This window comes from Ovis canadensis, chromosome 8, assembly GCF_042477335.2.
Source record: "Ovis canadensis isolate MfBH-ARS-UI-01 breed Bighorn chromosome 8, ARS-UI_OviCan_v2, whole genome shotgun sequence".
NCBI classification, from domain to species: domain Eukaryota; kingdom Metazoa; phylum Chordata; class Mammalia; order Artiodactyla; family Bovidae; genus Ovis; species Ovis canadensis.
In genome coordinates this window covers 46,169,247-46,189,192 of record NC_091252.1, presented here as the reverse complement: position 1 = coordinate 46,189,192, position 19,946 = coordinate 46,169,247, and the positions used below count along the sequence as shown (strand labels likewise).

The following is a 19,946-nucleotide window of genomic DNA, read 5'->3' as shown; positions in this document are numbered from 1 at the left end:
AAGCAATAACAAATCTACATAGTATATTAAAAAGCAAAGACATCACTTTGCCTCCAAAGTTCCATATAGTCAAAGCTATGGTTTTTCCCGTAGTGTTGTATGGATGTGAAAGCTGGACCATAAAGGAGGGTAAGTGCTAAAGAATTGATGCTTTGGGACTGGGTGATGGAAAAGACTCTTGTGAGTCCCTTTGATAGCAAAGAGATCAAACCAGTCAATCCTGAGTAAATCAACCCTGAATATTCATTGGTAGGACATGTTGCAGCTGAGGCTCCTCTACTGTGGCCACCTGATGCAAAGAGCTGACTCACTGGAAAAGATTGATGCTGATGCTGGGAAAGATTGAAGTCAAAAGGAGAAGAGGGCAGCATAGGATGAAATGGTTAGATAGCACCACCAACTAAATAGACATGAATTTGACCAAATTCCAGGAGATAATAGAGGACAGAGGAGCCTGGAATGCTGCAGTCCATGGGGTTGCAAAGAGTTGGACACAACTTAGTGACTGAACAACAGTTGAGATTAAAAACAGTACAAAAAGGAAAGTTACAATAAATGATTTTCTCAGCTTGAATCATTGTTCAAAGATCAGGTTGTATATTTCACTTTCAAAATACGTTTAGAATCCATCTACTTCCCTCCCCATCCTTTGCTATAATTATAACCAGGAGACCCTTCACCTGGGAACTACATTGGAGATATACAAATTTATTCATAACTGACAATAAAATTAATAGATTTTTTAAAGGATATGTAACTATGATATAATTTATGATTGGAAATGGTTTGACTTTACTTATCTTGTACTCTGAGACTTAGCTATATTTTAGGAAAGACCAGTTTCAGATGGAACAAAAACATGACTAATGGCAATAGATATTAAGAAATATTCAGGTGGTTCTTAGAATATGACATCAAAAAGATTCTGTTTAAAGCAAAAACAGTTAGGAGGGTTTTACACAAAATAGGTTTGAACTGAGTTGATGACAGTACATGATAATGGTTCATTTCCATTGCAAAATGAGCTATCTAAAGGCCATTAAAAAAACACTTAGACTTTAAAAAGAATTCCTTCCAAGAAACTGTGTACAATAATAAGTACAATAATAAAATTGCTTTATTCTACCACCTGATTGAATTTTCTTACTGAATGTTCTTTGTGACAACTATGTATATCATGAGCTTTCCAAGAAAAAAAAAATCAATCTCTTGCTATTATATTTTATTGGTTATTTAAATGGATTTTTTTATTTTCATCTAAATAGAAATGTTAAACTAAAATCATAATTATGTACCTCTCTTGCCCTCTCTATTCTGGTTATTTTTCTGATAGTCTCCTAAATGTGATATTTAATATATTAAAATAGAACTTAGAGACTAGAATGTTCTGTCTTCTCAGTGGAAAGGCCTAATAAATCCTTATTGAAATGTGGCTGTTTTATTAATATTATATTAATCTAGAAAAAACACAAAGATCAAACTAAGCCTCAGCATGCTTTTAGAATAAAATCAGCCCCCTTAGGGACAATCTTGAGAGAGAAAAGTGGCTATCAAGAGCCATCTTATGGAATATATGTTTGCCAGTTTCTACAAAACTAAGAATTTATATAAACAACATAAATCAAGATGACCCATATTTGCAAACCTGTAAAAGTTTGAATTTGTTGTATTTTACTATCAAAAAAAGATTCAGCTTCTAAAATCTGTGCTTTCTGAATATTCACTACTTGCTTTTTTACCCACATGTAGAGAAACTGCTATCAACAATCCATAGACTTCTTATAAAAACTGAAATATTTTGATAATATATGGAAAGAGTAAGAATTAGTAGTGAGACTCTGCCTGTCTGAGTTTACAAATATATATGTTCCAGGAAGAGAACATGTTTCAAAGTGCATTTGAAGAAATTTTTTGTAGAATATATATATTTTTAAAGAAAGAATGGTAATGTCTGTATAAAATTTTACTGTTGAACTTTGTCTTGTCAGAAGAATCATTAACCCCCTCTGATTCAAACCCAAAGAAAGGCGATGCCAAAGAATGCTCAAACTACTGCACAATTGCATTCATCTCACATGCTAGTAAAATAATGCTCAAAATTCTCCAAGCCAGGCTTCAGCAATATGTGAATCGTGAACTTCCTGATGTTCAAGCTCGTTTTAGGAAAGGCAGAGGAACCAGAGATCAAATTGCCAACATCCGCTGGATCATGGAAAAAGCGAGAGAGTTCCAGAAAAACATCTATTTCTGCTTTATTGACTATGCCAAAGCCTTTGACTGTGTGGATCACAATCAACTGTGGAAAATTCTGAAAGAGATGGGAATACTAGACCACCTGACCTGCCTCTTGAGAAATCTGTATGCAGGTCAGGAAGCAACAGTTAGAACTGGACATGGAACAACAGACTGGTTCCAAATAGGAAAAGGAATACGTCAAGGCTATATATTGTCACCCTGCTTATTTAACTTCTATGAAGAGTACATCATGAGAAATGCTGGACTGGAAGAAACACAAGCTGGAATCCAGATTGCCGGGAGAAATATCAATAATCTCAGATATGCAGATGACACCACCGTTATGGCAGAAAGTGAAGAGGAACTAAAAAACCTCTTGATGAAAGTGAAAGAGGATAGTGAAAAAGTTGGCTTAAAGCTCAACATTCAGAAAACGAAGATCATGGCATCCGGTCCCATCACTTCATGGCAAATAGATGGGGAAACAGTGGAAACAGTGTCAGACTTTATTTTTCTGGGCTCCAAAATCACTGCAGATGATGACTGCAGCCATAAAATTAAAAGACGCTTACTCCTTGGAAGGAAAGTTATGACCAACCTAGATAGCATATTAAAAAGCAGAGACATTACTTTGCCAACAAAGGTCCATCTAGTCAAGGCTATGGTTTTTCCAGTAGTCATGTATGGATGTGAGAGTTGGACTGTGAAGAAGGCTGAGCGCCGAAGAATTGATGCTTTTGAACTGTGGTGTTGGAGAAGATTCTTGAGAGTCCCTTGGACTACAAGGAGATCCAACCAGTCCATTCTGAAGGAGATCAGCCCTGGGATTTCTTTGGAAGGACTGATTCTAAAGCTGAAACTCTAGTACTTTGGCCACCTCATGTGAAGAGTTGACTCATTGGAAAAGACTGTGATGCTGGGAGGGATTGGGGGCAGGAGGAGAAGGGGATAACAGAGGATGAGATGGCTGGATGGCATCACGGACTCGATGGACATGAGTCTGAGTGAACTCCGGGAGTTGGTGATGGACAGGGAGGCCTGGCGTGCTGTGATTCATGGGGTCGCAAAGAGTCGGATATGACTGTGCGACTGAACTGAACTGAACTGAACTGAAAAGATATTTGAATGGATTTGCACTCCAAAATTTATCTAAATCTGAAAATCTACGTGAGATCACTGAAGACTTTTTTTTTGGTTTAATAGATTTGTAAACACCTAATGCATAGCATTTGCTTCCCTGGTAGCTCAGATGGTAAAGCGTCTGCCTACAATGCAGGAGACCCAAGTTCGATCCCTGGGTCGGGAGGATCCCCTGGAGAAGGAAATGGCAACCCACTCCAGCATTCTTGCCTGGAAAATCCCATGGACTGAGGAGTCTGGTAGGCTACAGTCCATGGGGTTGTAAAGAGTTGGACACGACTGAGCAACTTCACATAATGCGTAGCAGCTTTTATCTTTCTCTCTTTGATGACACTTGGTACATACAACTTGGTCTCCATGGCAACAATGACTCCTAACTTTCCTAGGAACTAAGATTTATTTTCCTCCCTTTAGGAAAGCAATGATAATGATGATGTTGACCAACAATCTTTACACCTGTGGTAAATGTGTCATTTGCTTCTTGAAAAGCAAAAATTGATCCTAGGAAGGACCCAAACTTAGTGTCTGTCTTTGAAGATGTTAACTGTTTTTGTCTGAGTCACACAAAGAATCATTACATGCCAAATTTCATAACTAATGATATTTTTCAGTGTTTCAGTGTATTTATAGTTATTATTTTGCTTCATAACTGTCACAGAGTTAGACACAACTGAAGCGATTTGGCAAGTAGCATGCATGTGTACTAAACATAATTATAATGCATTGTTTTGAGTTCAAAGTCATCTCTGAATGACTTTTTTATCCTTGCAAAACAATGGCCCTTAATTGAATGTTATCACAGTTATATTAGAGTAAATTCATTGATTCAAATTGTATTTTAAAAATCAAAAGTATCACCTATCTCTTAACTCTTTAATTATGTTTAGACTTTGTTTTAAACAAAAATAAAAATCAGTGATGGAAAAAAATCTATGTTTAGATTATTCAGCCCTTTCTGTAAGATCATTATATACTTATTGATTTCTTGTTCTCATATTAATGCTATAGTTCTCAAGTGGTGAAGTTTCAGACTTATGTTAACTGGTAGGCAGTTTTAGAAAAGTCATCAACTGAGGAGTTCTTTGCATTGTGTTACTATTGTTGTTTAGTCACTAAGTCATGTCCAACTTTCTTGTGACTCTATGGACTGTGGCCCATCAGGCTCCTCGGTCCATGGCCTTTTCCAGGCAAGAATATTGGAGTGGGTTCCCTTTTCCTTCTCTAGGCTATCTTCCTGATCCAGGGATTGAACCAGTGTCTCCAGCAATTGAGGTGGATTCTTTACCACTGAGCCATTGGGAAGCCCTAACATTGGAAGGGGTGAAGTAAATGAAGGCAAAAACTGTCTACCTGTAATACTTCGTAAGAAAACTGCTATGTTGAAAAAACTCAGTGCCCACTATTCACGTTCCATGTAGCCTTGAGAAACCTGAGTTTGCAAATTATTTAGAAAGAATAGATGCACTAGTTAACAGAGAAATATGCAGCCCACCAATTTCATTGGTACTTCCCTGGTAGCTCAGTGGTAAAACACCAGCCTGCCAAAGCAGGAGACACAGGTTCAGTCCCTGCATGTTTGTGTGTGTGTCTGTGTGTGTGTGAGAGAGAGAGTATGTAAATATATATGTATACATATGTATATAATAATTATATATGTATTTACATATATAAAATCTCTTATTTATCTATTTATCTGTGATGAGTAGTTAGATTGCTTCCATGTCTTGACAATTGTACATAATGCTTCTATGAACACTGGGGTGCATTTATCTTTTTGAATTAGTGTTTTCTGTTTTGTTTTTTTGGTCTTTTATATATATATATATATATATATATATATATATATATATATATATACACCAAGGAGCAGAATTGCTGGTTCTGCTGCTGCTGCTGCTAAGTCACTTCAGTCGTGTCCGACTCTGTGCAACCCCATAGACAGCAGCCCACCAGGCTCCCCAGTTCCTGGGATTCTCCAGACAAGAATACTGGAGTGGGTTGCCATTTCCTTCTCCAATGCATGAAAGTGAAAAGTGAAAGGGAAGTCGCTCAGTTGTGTCCCACTCTTTGCGACCCCATGGACTGCACCCTACCAGCCTCCTCCATCCATGCATTTTCCAGGGAAGAGTACTGGAGTGGGGTGCCATTGCTGGTTCTATGGTAGTTCTTTTTTTTTTTTTTTTTTTTTTTGAGAAAGCTCCATACCTTTTCCACAGTAGCTGTACCAATTTACATTCCCACCAAACTGCACAAGAATTCTCTTTTCTCCACATCCACACCAACATTTGTTACTTGTGTTCTTTTTGATGATAGAAGTTCTGACAGGTATGAGTTGGTATCTCACTGTGGTTTTGATTTGTATTTCCAAGATGATTAGTGATGTTGAGCATCTTTTCATATATTTGTTGGTCATCTGCATTTCCTCTTCGGAAAAATGTCTGTTAAGTTCTTCTGCCCAGTTTTTATTTGGGTTATTTATTTTCCTGATTTTGAATTGAATGCACTATTTAAGGAACCCTGATGGCTCAACAGGTAAAGAATCTACCTGCAATATTGGAGACATGGGTTTGATACCTGGGTCAGGAATCCCTAGAGAAGGGAATGGCAACCTACTCCAGTATTCTTGCCTGGAGATTTCCATGGATAAAGGAGGCTGGCAGGCTATAGTCCGTGGGGTTACGAAGGGTCGGACATAACTGAGAACTAACACTTATATATGTCAGATATATATTAACTACCCTTATTGGTCATATCATTTGCAAATAGTTTCTTCTATTCAGTAGGTTGTCTTTTTGTTTTGTTTATAATTTTGTTTCCTTTTCTGTGAAAAATATTTTAAGTTTAATTCGGACCCATTTGTTCTTACTTTTATTCCCTTTGCTTTAGGAGACTGATCCAAAACTATATTGCTATGTTTAAGACAAAGATTTTTCTGCCTATTTTTTCCTCTAGGAATTGTATGGTTTCTGGTCTTGTATATAGGTCTTTAGTCTATTTTAATTTATTTTTATGCATGGTGTTAGAGAATGTTCTAATATTTTTTATAAATCAGAAAGAATTTTTTTAAGCAACCTTATTTTTTGATAGAGACTCCACATTGTGCTAAGACTGTATATAATGTACAGTGTGGTTTCCCATTATCGCCAAACAGGCCTTTAGAAAATTGCCAATTATGCTCTGTGCTCAAGACATATTTGTCTAAAGTTAAGTAAAAATTATATATAATCAGAGAATTTTTTTTCCTTTTTACATTGTTCTGTGATGGAAAACTGTATCATTCTTTTCCTTATTCCCCAACATCCATGGTTATATTGTTAGCAAATGCCAAGAGGAGAGTGTAAATAGAATTTTAATAGATTCTATGATGCCAAATGTTTTTTAGTGGATAAATCATTTCTTAACCTTAAATGAGCTTGACTTCATATATAACTAATATTTTACACCCAGCTGGAAGTGTTTATTTTGTTTCTACCTGAGAAAGTTTTTGGTATACATTTCAAAAATCATTATTTCAAATTCCAAGGAGAATTAAAAAACCTGTCCCACTGAATCTGCTCACAAGGAAAAGTACTAACATACATGTTTAGAAGAAATGACAAAATGCTAATTACAGATGAGACAAACAATTGCATATCTCAGGAGAGGAAAGAAAACATAATCTCAGCCAAAGGAGCAATATGAAGTACAAAACAAAGAAAATTTAATGCTGAGAAAACAGTCAGAAACAAAGATAAATAAATAAAGCATCAACTAATTAATGAGATAAATAACTTTAAAATCATCTGAAAATAAATGTTTTTCTACATGAGAAAATAAAGCAACAAAAGAGAAAATGTAGTTTACCACACAAAATTATATGAAGAATTTTTTTAAATCCTGAGAAATGTAAAAAATAAAGCACATTGTGTATATATAAAATTCTTATGAATATATATTTTAACATGATGGGTGGGAAGGAGGTTCAGAGGGAAGGTATATATGCATGCATATGCCTGATTCACTTCATTGTACAGCAGAAACTACACAGTTTATATAATTGCTTTATATAATATTGCAAAGCAATTATACGTCAATAAAAAATAAAGAAATGAAGAACCCATTGTATATCAGAAAAAAAGTAGAAAATGAATTGTGAGGAAGTTTTGTTATGCTATATATGGTCAGGTGGATCATAATGAACAGTAATAGTTTTGGAAAGCTATATAGCAACATGTACTAACAATCTTGACTTATTATTATTATTTTTTTTTTTTGCTCAGTAATTCCAATTCTAGGAATCTGTTTTTAAAATACTAAAATATGTGGGCAAATATTTGTAAATAACTGTTTTACTAAAGCCTTATTTTTAAAATTTATTTTTAATTGAAGGATAATTTTTTACAGAATTTTGTGGTTTTCTGTCAAACATCAACAGCCTTAGGTAAACTGTGATATGTTTATATGATGTTCCTGTTTTATACTCATTAAAATTTTGAATGTGATTAATTTTTAATGTCAGAAGAAAATACTTATAATAGTATGAAAATAGGATATATTAATTTCTATGATAATTGTAGCACACTTATAAACACATTGGGACTTCCCTGGTAGCTCAGACAGTAAAGTGTCTGCCTACAGTGTGGGAGACCTGGGTTCAATCCCTGGGTCAGGAAGATTCTCTAGCGAAGGAAATGGCAACCCACTCCTGTACTCTTGCCTGGAAAATCCCATGGACAGAGGAGCCTGGCAGGCTACAGTCCATGGGGTTGCAAAGAGTCGGACACAACTGAGCGACTTCACTATAAACACATTACAGTGTCTATCACTTGATCCTCACAGTAGCTCTTTGAGGCAGACAAAGTCATTTCCCCATTTATAGATGAGGAAACTGAGTCGGAGAGAAGTAATGTGCCCCAGTCCCCTGATGATAAGTTGTGGAGATGTAATAGGACCCTTGTCATCTGACACACCCTTCCGAGTCTGGGAGATTACCTACAAGACTGTATTGGAAATTATGTAAAGAAAATACATGTGAAGATAAAAGAGGTAAAGAAAATACATTAAATCATTAGCCATGATTGACATGGGTATGTGCTTAGCTTCAAAGTTTAAATTGATGTTCTCCTTTCTATTTGTATGTTTCATAATTTGATATCAAGAATATGCATTCTTTTTATGAAGAAGAGCAAATTTAAAAACTGTTCAGAACATAAAACAGAAAAATGAGTAATACTATGATTTTCTATTGTTCTTTGTGATTTTTGAAGTACTTTTGTATTACTTTTGTCTAATTTTATGCTTATAAGTAAAGTGAACTTAATGATTTATCCAAACCATGACATTTTAAATTGTACAAGAGGGTTGCTACACCAAGAAGATAACTGTAAACTTGAAGTATTCAAGTAAACCAACCGATAGACTCACCCTATTTAACATAACTCTTTGAGGTCAAGAGTACTTAGATATCTTTATTATATTTTGAAACTGAAAATAATGTTCAATGACTTGATTGAATAATATAATGAAAAAATTATGGTTCTGAAAATAGATTGCAAGAAAAAAGATTGTCTTGATTTAGTCTATGGCTCTTGTGATTAAAACAAAACAAAAAGCCCCACTGGTGGCAACGTCTTCAATCAATAGAAATTTTTGAGTCATACAGTTCTAAGAGACTTAAAAATCAGGGAATCATACAAAATTTTATTTGATTTAAATTGTCATGCCACTGAAATTTCTGAAATTTTCTAATATTCTGTGTAGAAACCTGAGGCTTATAAAAAAGGATACCTAATATTTGTGATTATAAGTAATTATGGATTCATGAGCCAGAACCCCTTCATTCAAAGAGTGCTAGAAAAACAACCAACTGAAAATGAACCTGGATTAGTAGGTTTAGATGAGTAAACATTTAGCTAACTTATTTTTTGAAAGTGTAGTCCTGGAAGATAACAGTAAGTGAAATGGACAATATTTTGTATTGGTGATTTGGTTAGAAAGTTGAAAAACTTAGTGGTCAAGCTTGTCATTAGGCAGATGACACTGGGCAAATGATGCCTGCCAGTGCTTTGCTAACAGAATTATATGTCTGAAAAAATCTAACTATTTAGCCAATAGTGGGCAAAGAAAAAGACAATTAAATCTAAGGGACAAATGTGTAATAGGTATTAATCATAGATCAGGATCAGAAAAATGCCAGTCACTGCAAAATACAGTCTGCAGATGTCTATTTAGCCAACAGGGCAATTTTGTTTGGGTTTGTTTGTTTTAGTGATTTTGAATTTGAAACAATTTAAGCAGGTCAAGCAGGAATTCTAGGTTTGACATCTCTTCTGTCCTCCACCCAGGTCCTCAGCAGGGCCTCTGCTAACTCTGGTGATGCCTTGCTAGAGATTTGGAAAAAGTGCTTATTCTCGGTGTGCAGCCCAAGGCACACAGCAGAGCAGGTTGGGTTAGTGGGCCCCAGTTGCTTTTCTGCCTTGAGATGTTTTTGAGATTTAAAAACTGCACATTTTAGCCTAGAAATTCTTACTACTGGCTTATGCCCTTTCACTTTACACATTGATATGACCTGTCTGGCCCCTGAAAACTTTTCATTATTGAATCAAAATTGTAATTAGTCTCTTTATGACATCAAGGTAGTCACAGTCTTAAAGTAATTTAATTGACCAGTATGTAATTTACTTTGGAAAGAATGCTGAATCAAGACTGTTTTCTTTTTTTCCCCTTACTGCATTATTTGACTTTTTGTTTTATTGACAAAAATATCAGAAATATATAGTTTTAGGTGGTCAGAAGAAAATTAAATATTAGAAAATATGACAAGATTTTTTTACTTTATTAAATACATTTACATTGAATCCCCAAATGAGTTGTTGAAAAAAAATACATGGGGGTCTACATTTATATACAACTATTAGAATGACATCTGTTTTTATGAAGAACAGAAATTATTAACATTTCTACTTTTGTACTACTCCAATTAAAGGAAGATAGACACCTTAAAAAGCTACTGATAAAGCTGTGCAAATGGAGAGATCAAAAGAGCACGCATAGTAAAATGTAAAGAAAATAGAAAAGATCATAACATTTAATTTGGATTTAAACCAATGAGATCTTTGTTAGCATATTTAGGTAGTTGGTTCATCTGGTAAAGAATCTGCCTGCAATGTGGACGACTTGGGTTTGATTTCTGGATTGGGAAGATCCCCTGAAGAAGAGAAAGGCTACCCACTCCAGTATTCTGGCCTGGAGAATTCCATGGACTCTATAGTCCCTGGGGTCACAAAGAGTTGCACATGACTGAGTGACTTTCACTTTCACTTTCAAATCAATGTCACTTTAAAAATAATTCAATTTACAGGCAGTTCCCAATTTATGATTTGTCAGCTTTATAATGGTGCTAATGCAAAAGTGATGCATATCCAGTAGAGACCATACTTCTAATTTTGATCTTTTTTTCCTGAGCAGGTGATATGTAGTATGACAGTTTCTTGTAATGCTGGCAGCTCATTGAGCCGCAGCTCCCAGTCAGCCACTCCATCACTGGGGTAACCAACCAGTACCATTACAACCACCCTGTGAGACATACAACCAGTGTGTTTTTCACTTTCAATACCGTATTCTATAAATTGCATGATATATTCAGCACTTTATATAAAATAAGGTTTCTATTAGATGATTTTGCCCAACTGTACCCCACTCCAGTATTCTTGCCTGGAAAATCCCATGGATGGAGGAGCCTGGTAGGCTGCAGTCCATGGGGTTGCTAAGGGTTGGACACGACTGAGCGACTTCACTTTCACTTTTCACTTTCATGCATTGGAGAAGGAAATGGCAAACCCACTCCAGTGTTCTTGTCTGGAGAATCCCAGGGACAGGGAAGCCTGGTGGGCTGCTGTCTATGGGATCGCACAGAGTCAGACACGACTGAAGTGACTTAGCAGCAGGCTAATATAAGTGTTCTGAGCATGTTTAACATAGGCTGGGCTAAGCTAGGGTGTTTGGTAGGTTGGTATACTGAATGCATTTTGACTTAACAATATTTTCAACTTATGATGGGTTCATCTGTAATTGAGAAAGCTTTTTATGTACAAAATTTTATGTTAAAATAAATTAGTAATTTATAGCTTTGTTTGGGTAATTGGCTAGGGACATAAGAAAGACAAATTTCACAACTGGTGACTCCCAGGTTTGAGAGGGTGAGGAAAAGTTAATGCTGACTAAAACACTGACTCTGTGTCTCCTTTGCTTCTGCTTTTTGTTAGTGGTCACTATTGTTACATGGCATGCAATAGTGCAGGTGCCTGTATGTAAACCACTCAGTCTACATATACAGGTGTATCTTATGCTTATATGTATCTCCAGAGGTCATTCTATAAACTGTGTTCACTGAGAATAATATATCTGAACACAGCATTTGGCTTAATCTTTCAGAGGGCATTGTTAATATTAGGTGCAGTATTACAGTTCAGTGATGGCTCAAGAAATTTGCAAAGGAGACAAGAGCCTTGAAGATGAGGAGTGCAGTGGCTGGTCATTAGAAGGTGACAGTGATCAACTGGGAGCAATCACTGAAGGCTGATCTTCTTATAACTACACGAGAAGTTGCAGAAGAACCCAGCCTTGACCAGTCTATGGTTATTCAGCATTTGAGGCAAATTGGAAAGTTTGATAAATGGGTGCCTCATGAGCTGGCCCCCCCAAAAAACAAAATAGTCATTTTGAAATGTTGTCTTATCTTGAACCATTTCTTGATCGGATTGTGGCGTGCAGCAAAAAGTGGATTTTATACAATACCCCACAATGACCAGCTCAGTGACTGGATTGAGAAGAAGCTCCAAAGCACTTCCCAAAGCCAAATTTGCATCAGAAAAGGTCATGGTCACTGTTTAGTGGTTTGCTGCCAGTCTGATCCACTGCAGCTTTCTGAATCCCAGTGAAACCATTACACCTGAGAAGTATGCTCATCAAACGGATGAAATGCACCAAAAACCACACCTGCAGCCAGCATTGGTCAACAGAAAGGGCCCGATTCTTCTTCACAAGGCCTGACGGCACATCTTATAATCAATGCTTCAAAAGTTCAATGAACTGGGCTATGAAGTTTTGCCTCATCCACCATATTCACCAGGCATCTTGCCAACTGACTACCTTCTTCAAGCATCTCAACAACTTTCTGCAGAGGAAATGCTTCCACAATGAGCAGGAGGTTGAAAATGCTTTCCAAGAATTCATAGACTTCTGAAGCATGGATTTTTATGTTACAGGAATAAACCAACATATTGTTGGCAAAAATTTGTTGATATGTAATGGTTCCTATTTTGATTATTAAAGATGTGTTTGAACCTGTTATAATAATTTAAAATTCATGGTCCAAAACCACAGTTACTTTTGCAACAACCTAATAGTTAAAATACACACTGAACAGAATACAAGTAATATTAGAATAGGTTGTCCAGATGAGATTTTGCTGTAATCTCCTTTTTTGGAGTATTTTAAAAGCTTCAAAGGTATATTCTTAAAACTTCCAGAGGTAGTTTGGGGTATGATTTCACCTTACTGGGGGTGCTGTGAATACAAATAAATGCCCCTTTTAAGTTGCCTTTACCTATTAATTTATCCTGGATCCCCAGGTCTTGCTCTTTTAGCTTTGTCCATATAATATGGCATGTAACCATTGTAATGAAAGGATAAGACAGATCCATTACTATAAAAGATATATGCTGTTAATGAGTTTCCAGCCAACTATCAAGGTATCATCAACTGTGGTTTATCTTGGTGAATGAAAGTTTGAATGTAAAATTAAGCTCCCACACTGACTGTAGAAGTGCAGTGGATCATTTTGTTCTTTAATGTCACACTTCACTGGACACACTTCACAAAGCAGTGAATCATGCTTAAAACAAGCAGCCTTTACTTCAGCAACAGCAGATAATGTAGCAGAGGTGAATAATAAGTGTTAGCAGTCTTAACTTTCTCTGCAGTGCTCTCTCCAGGTGTCTGATGGATGATTTACAAAGTACATATGCTATTTTATAGATTGGAACTTGGGATCCAGCCAGTGGCTTGAATATGACAGAAAGTCAAAAGGGAAAGCCAGCCAACATCACAGATTCCTTATCCAATCGTTCTTTGATTGTTACCACCATTTTGGTAAGTATTAGTTTTTCCATTCTTTTTAGATAAATGCAGATAAACATGGAAGTGGATAGAAAAAGACATTATAATTGGAGTAGTAATGAACAGAATGTAATATATTTTACAGTTATTTAGTGATTGCTGTATAATGGATAAGTCAGTGTTAATTTAGTCACAGTTTTATTTTGTTAGCCTTTAATGATGCAAATTATATTAATGTTTGGGCTGCTTATGTTGTTTAATAATACAGCTTTATCTATTACTGGGAATCTTTATGTTTCTACAAAATTAGTTGCTGTTGAAAAACTGTGAATTGTTAAGATTTGAAAAATACATGGACAAGCTGTTGTATATATATAGTTATGTGAGAAGCTGCATGTGAACTTTGCTTCTGCTTTCATTTCCTGCAAATGAATTTCAGAGGTCACACCACTTATTTTTGAGAATTTTTTCCGTTATAATTATGTTTTAACCTTGCTTTCAGTTTAATTGTTTTCATCATGGCAAATCACTTTTACTTCACTAATCTCCCTAATGAAATCCAATGACAAGTGCTGTTTTAAGTCAGAAATATTTTCACCACCAACAGAATTAAATTAATACTGATAAGCTAGATATTTTTACCCCTCTTGCAATTATATGTTTTAATTAAATCACAGTAATATTCATGTATGCCTACTATGCCATTTGCAAATAAGAATTTTAATTTTAGGGCAAGCAAGGAACTTTTATATAATTTAGTAAGTACTTTCACCTACAGAATAAATTTATCGATGTTGATTCCTCTTGTTCCCCAGGTAGCCAGTAAGAATGTGAGATTAATGTCCAAAACAAACCTCCACATAATTTTAGCATTTACATGATTTCTAAATTTGATTTATGGCGGAACATCAAGCCAGGAGGGATTCATAATCTTGTCCTTTTAGTAGCAATACAAGATGTTAGATCAAAACATGTCCAAACAAAACAGCTTAAGTTAAAGACTCTTGATAATGAAGCAAGGTAGTGATCCTGAAATGATGGTGATAGAAGTTCGTGAGGTGTTTTTTAATAACTCCTTTGCTAAGAACTTCAGTGAATACTTGCTCCACTATATCCAAACTTCTCTGGTCCCCTTTAACTTAATTTTGTATCCCCTTCTCTTTTCAAAGCTAGCTCTCACAGGACACTACTACGTTCTTTTTCTGCCAGTATGTTCTGGATCTCATAACCTGCTGCTGGAACAATTACAGCAATGTGTAACTTCCTCCTGCTGACAACATTTCCCCTTTATAATATACTTCACTGTCCACTGTGCAGATCTAACTCTGTCATTCCCTGCTTCTCTGCTCATAAGTCTTTAGTGAGTCCCTGCTGCTGTGCTATGCTCAGTCGCTTCAGTTGTGCCTGACTCTCCGCAACCCCATGGACCGTAGCTCACCAGCCTACTTTGTACAGAGGATTTTTCCAGCAAGAATACTGGGGCAGGTTGCCATATCCTCCTCCAGGGAATCTTCCCAACCCAGGGATTGAATCCGTTTCTCTTTATTGCAGACACATTCTTGTTTGAGTCCATATTGGACATTAAAAAGGTCCCCAAATCTTGACCCTGTTATTCAAAGCCTTTTACAGTCTTCTCTCATCTTTCTATCTTCATTTCCCATTTCTCCCTTTCAGCAATCCTGTATTTTAACTGATCTAGGGTAACCAGTTAGCTCACTACTGTGACTGTGTTAGCCCTGTTCCCTTTGTTTGCAATATATTTCTCTCCATTCCTGAAATATAGAACTTGTCAGTACTTCATATTTAAGTTTAACACTATACTATTCTTGAATTATTTCATGTGTGCACTATTTCTCCAAACATCACTGACCACTCCTTTGAGAATTAGGATCTGACTAAGTCTGTTGTTTTTATACCATATATGCCTCTACAGTGCTCGCAAAATAAAGTGTGCTGGACAAGGGCATTTGTCTTCAGCAACTAGCCCCTGTACTACTTTCTCAGTTCTCCCTGATACAGCCAAACTCTCAAATGCGTCACTTATTTTATGGCTTCAAATCTTTGCCCACTTCATTATGTTCTCCTGTGAAAAGTTTTTCATCCTTCCAGACCCATCTCAGTTTGTATGCACTCTGTGAAACTCTTTGATCTTTCCATTCAGTTGTGTATGTTTGGGGCAGGCAGGGAAGTGTACATGTGTATCATAATACTTTATCATTTTACTTACCATACATTACTTTTTTATGTTAGAAATTTGTGTTTATCTGATCTCTATTTGGTGTAAATCTATACAAGGCCAGAAATCAAATTTTACACTTTTTAGATCTCAGTGTCAGAGAAAAGTGCCTGGGGCATAGCAGGCACTCAGTAAGTATTTGTCAAATTAAATTTTAAAAATTGGTATTTAATTAAGCAGAAAATTAGAGAGAATAAATACTTTTCAAATGACTGTATTTAAATATTTTTTCAAGTGTGCAGGTTATTGCAAACTTCCTGTCCAAACAAAGCAGGTGATTAGACTACCCATACAATTTCTCAGTTTTGCTTAATTACTCAAGAGTTATTTTGCAAGAAGTATTCAAATATTTTTCTCACTAATAAACAATTTTATATTTGTTAATAAACAATTGGTATTAAATCTTAATATCAGAGCCAGAGAAAACTTTTTAAAAACTATTGGGCTTTGGATCTTGGACATTTTGTTTTTCTGATCTTTAATGATGTTTGAGACATATTCCTCAGATCATTACTCCATATAACCAACATGTATAATCAATTCTGAAATACACTCTAAGCTTCAGTTCAGTTCAGTTCAGTTCAGTCGCTCAGTCGTGTCCGACTCTTTGCGACCCCATGAATCGCAGCACGCCAGGCCTCCCTGTCCATCACCAACTCCCAGAGTTCACTCAAACTCACGTCCATCGAGTCAGTGATGCCATCCAGCCATCTCATCTTCTGTCGTCCCCTTCTCCTCCTGCCCTCAATCCCTCCCAGCATCACGGTATTTTCTAATGAGGCAACTCTTCGCATGAAGTGGTCATAGTACTGGAATTTCAGCTTTAGTGTCATTCCTTCCAAAGAAATCCCAGGGCTGATCTCCTTCAGAATGGACTGGTTGGATCTCCTTGCAGTCCAAGGGACTCTCAAGAATCTTCTCCAATACCACAGTTTAAAAGCATCAATTCTTTGGCACTCAGCTTTCTTCACAGTCCAACTCTCACATCCATACATGACCACTGGAAAAACCATAGCCTTGACTAGATGGACCTTTGTTGGCAAAGTAACGTGTCTGCTTTTGAATATGCTATCTAGGTTGGTCATAACTTTCCTTCCAAGAACTTTAAGCTTATATATTAATAAATAGGTCACTTTTATATTTTAGACTATGTCACTGTGTTAGTTTCAAAGTGATTGTGATTTTCTTAAAAAGAAAAGGTATTTTATTATTTTATATCACTTAGTTGAAAAATCTTTTTCTGAACAGTCTGATCACAGAGTAGCCATAATTAGGAAAAAGATTTAAAGAGATTATTTCCCTTATTTTTATAAGCCAGCTTGATATAATTTATTGATACTTAACTTATATTTTATAAAGAAGTGTGATCATTTGATTTATTCTATGGTTATTTTTTCCCTTTCTTTCTTCAAAAATCTCAGAGGAGTTCATTTAATGCTTCTTGTTTGACATTTTTATTATGTGTCAGAAAAAAAAGACAGTGAAGTATTCTAAAATTTGACCTTATCAATATGCTTATCATAATTAGCTCCATTTCTCTTAGATTTTATTTACTTTACTTTTTATCATTCTTTTTGTATTTAACAAATATGTACTTAATGATAATGATATACTAGGGTTTATGCTAACCACTGTGTTTAATGGACAAAATAGACATGGTCTCTGCCTTTATGAAACTTAGAAAATGGTAGAATTCATAAGGAGAACTAAACACACATACACGCACACACGCAGAGAAATACCCACTTGTGACTAGTTATGAAAGAAAGATACATGGCATGCTGCCTTTTACAGAATGATCAAGAGTGACACCAAGGATCAGGTGTGGAAGGATCAATCAGGTTAGACTTCACTGCAGAAAGATAGAGAGCTGAAGTTTGAGAAGAAATTATCAAAGTAAAGGGAGGGCGAAGGAGTATTCTCAGCAGATAAAACAACATATGCAAGGCCCTGAAGCAAGAAAGATCTTGAAAAAGTTGCAAAATTCAAAGAAGACCATAATGACGGAAGCCAGTTTTTTATATGCTTCTCAGGTTCATTAAATACTGCCATATGAATATGGTTCATTACCAAAAATTAATAGCACACATCTTTGGCATGCTTGCTAGGTGCTTGACAATGTTCAAAGCACTGCTCTTAGATTTACTCATTTAATTGTCATAATAACCTTTTTTGTTAGACACTATTATCCATACTCTTTCACAGGTGGGAAAACTGGTATTCAGATTGTCCAAGTAACCTACTCATGACCACAGAGCTAGAAAATAGAACAGTAATTTTTTCAACCAATCTGTAGCCTACTTGAACAACCAATACTGTAAAATGAAATCTCTAGTATCCCAGCTTGGAAAAGTCTAACAGCTATAGTTTATGACCAAAATAGTATCTTGACTGAGAATTGTTCACCTAAAGAATGTTTCTCATCCAGAAATCCCACATATGCTAAAGTACCATGATACCATTATAGGTGTGTCCCCAGACATCTAGACCTTTCCTCAGGGACCAAGATTTAGATTACTCTTGCTTGGATGCCTTGATCTTCTCATTTCTCTCCTTTCCTAATTTAGCACTCAGTTTTCTTTCAGCTTCTTAAAACCATCATCTCAGATCTTTCTAGGCAATCAAGATTAATGGAGCTTAACTCACTTTTTCTCTTTAGAATTGAGATTAAGCATCTGGTTTACAAATAGTTTTTACACCTCTTCAACAACATAATCTATGCCCAATACACTGTATAGGTATAGAATATAGTTATCTCATGGAAAGTGTTCATTTTCAGAAGCTCTAAACAATTTTTAAATATGTAATTCCTTTTTTTTTAGTTTTTAATTATATGATACTGTATAATTTGGAAATTATGTAGCCTCTTCTGCAGGAGGAGGCTAGACCTACAACTTGAGTCTACTCATGCCATCTCCTGAATATTCCTCATATTATCTCTCTGGTTTTAGAATTTCAAATTCAGTGGTTGTTAAAATTCCCTTGCTTCTTGTATTTATCATTACAAATGGAATTTTAAAGTATCAACCTTAGGATCACATTTTTATCTATGATGATTTCATAGATGAGCATAAATGAGCATAAAATTGTAAAATGGCTTCCCTCATGGCTCAGATGATAAATAATCCACCAGCCGTGTGGGCCCTGTTTTGATCCCTGGGACAGGATCTGCTGGAGTAGGAAATGGCAACCCACTCCAGTATTCTTGCCTGGAGAATTCCATGGACAGGGGAGTCTGGCAAGCTACAGTCCACGGGGTTGCAAAGAGTTTGAAATGACTGAGTGACTAACACTTTTCAATTGTTAAAATATAAATTTATAATCACCAAAATCATAACAAAGATACTCATTCAGAATGAGATATAGAGAGCTTTTGAAGACCAAAGTGTGCTCTATTTTCAGTTTATCAGCCTCATCCTGTTGTCCTTACTACCTTGGGTACACTAGCAAGGGACAGTATCAGGTGGCTGGATATTTATTTAAGCTCATAGAAGGAATGCTTATTTTCCCCTCTGTGCTCTTGGTTTTCAATAGATTTTTTCATGCCTGTTAAAATATACTGAGTGCTTCCCACTCTGTGGCTCCTCTATAATAATTGATTTTTGTCCATCAAAAGATTACTAGCACTAAATGCCACTGTACATGCTCTTCCCCTTAACGACTAGTAGCACTTTAGCATGCCAATGACTATGAAATTTGGTTACTTTTTCAGAAAAATCACTCCTAAGGAGATTCTTTCTTCCCAGTTGCTCAATGAATTGAACAAATGTGCTTGCATCTGCAACTTAGTCTTATTTTTTATTTTCCTAGCACTTCCTGGAAGGTTGTGTATTTCAGTGCTGAGTTTACTTGCTTAGGTTTATTAAGCTTTGTTGTGGGAGTCCACAGCCTACAGGTGGCTTATCTGGAAGCAAACTCCCAAGAACGATGGAAAGAATCACAGTACAAAAGAGAGAAGTGACCAACTATCCCCTAAATGGTTCTGCAGTTTCTTCCATCATATCAACAAAAGAAGTTTTCTAAGGCTTCACATCTGTCCCTGCAATAGGGTTTTCCCTCTGATTCTTATCTTCCCATTGTCACAGGGTGACTGCCAAGCATGTAGTTCTTCTTAGAGAGTTACTAGCATTCAGGCTTGGAAACCCAGACACTGGTGCTTTACAGAGAAAAAAGTTTTTCATTGTTATCAATCGCTATACAGTTTCTAAGCAGTTTTAATCATGTGCTCTGGAGATAG

At 36.0% G+C, this 19,946-nt stretch overlaps 1 protein-coding gene across 1 annotated transcript in view; it reads left to right on the top strand.

Moving 5' to 3' along the window:
- The window catches only part of GRIK2 (glutamate ionotropic receptor kainate type subunit 2), a 742,654-nt gene that overhangs the window by 480,709 nt on the left and 241,999 nt on the right, over positions 1-19,946 (top strand). The window contains exon 10 of the mRNA XM_069599226.1: positions 13,393-13,506. Coding sequence (XP_069455327.1) covers positions 13,393-13,506 — 114 coding nt within the window. The remainder of the gene's footprint in view (positions 1-13,392; positions 13,507-19,946) is intronic.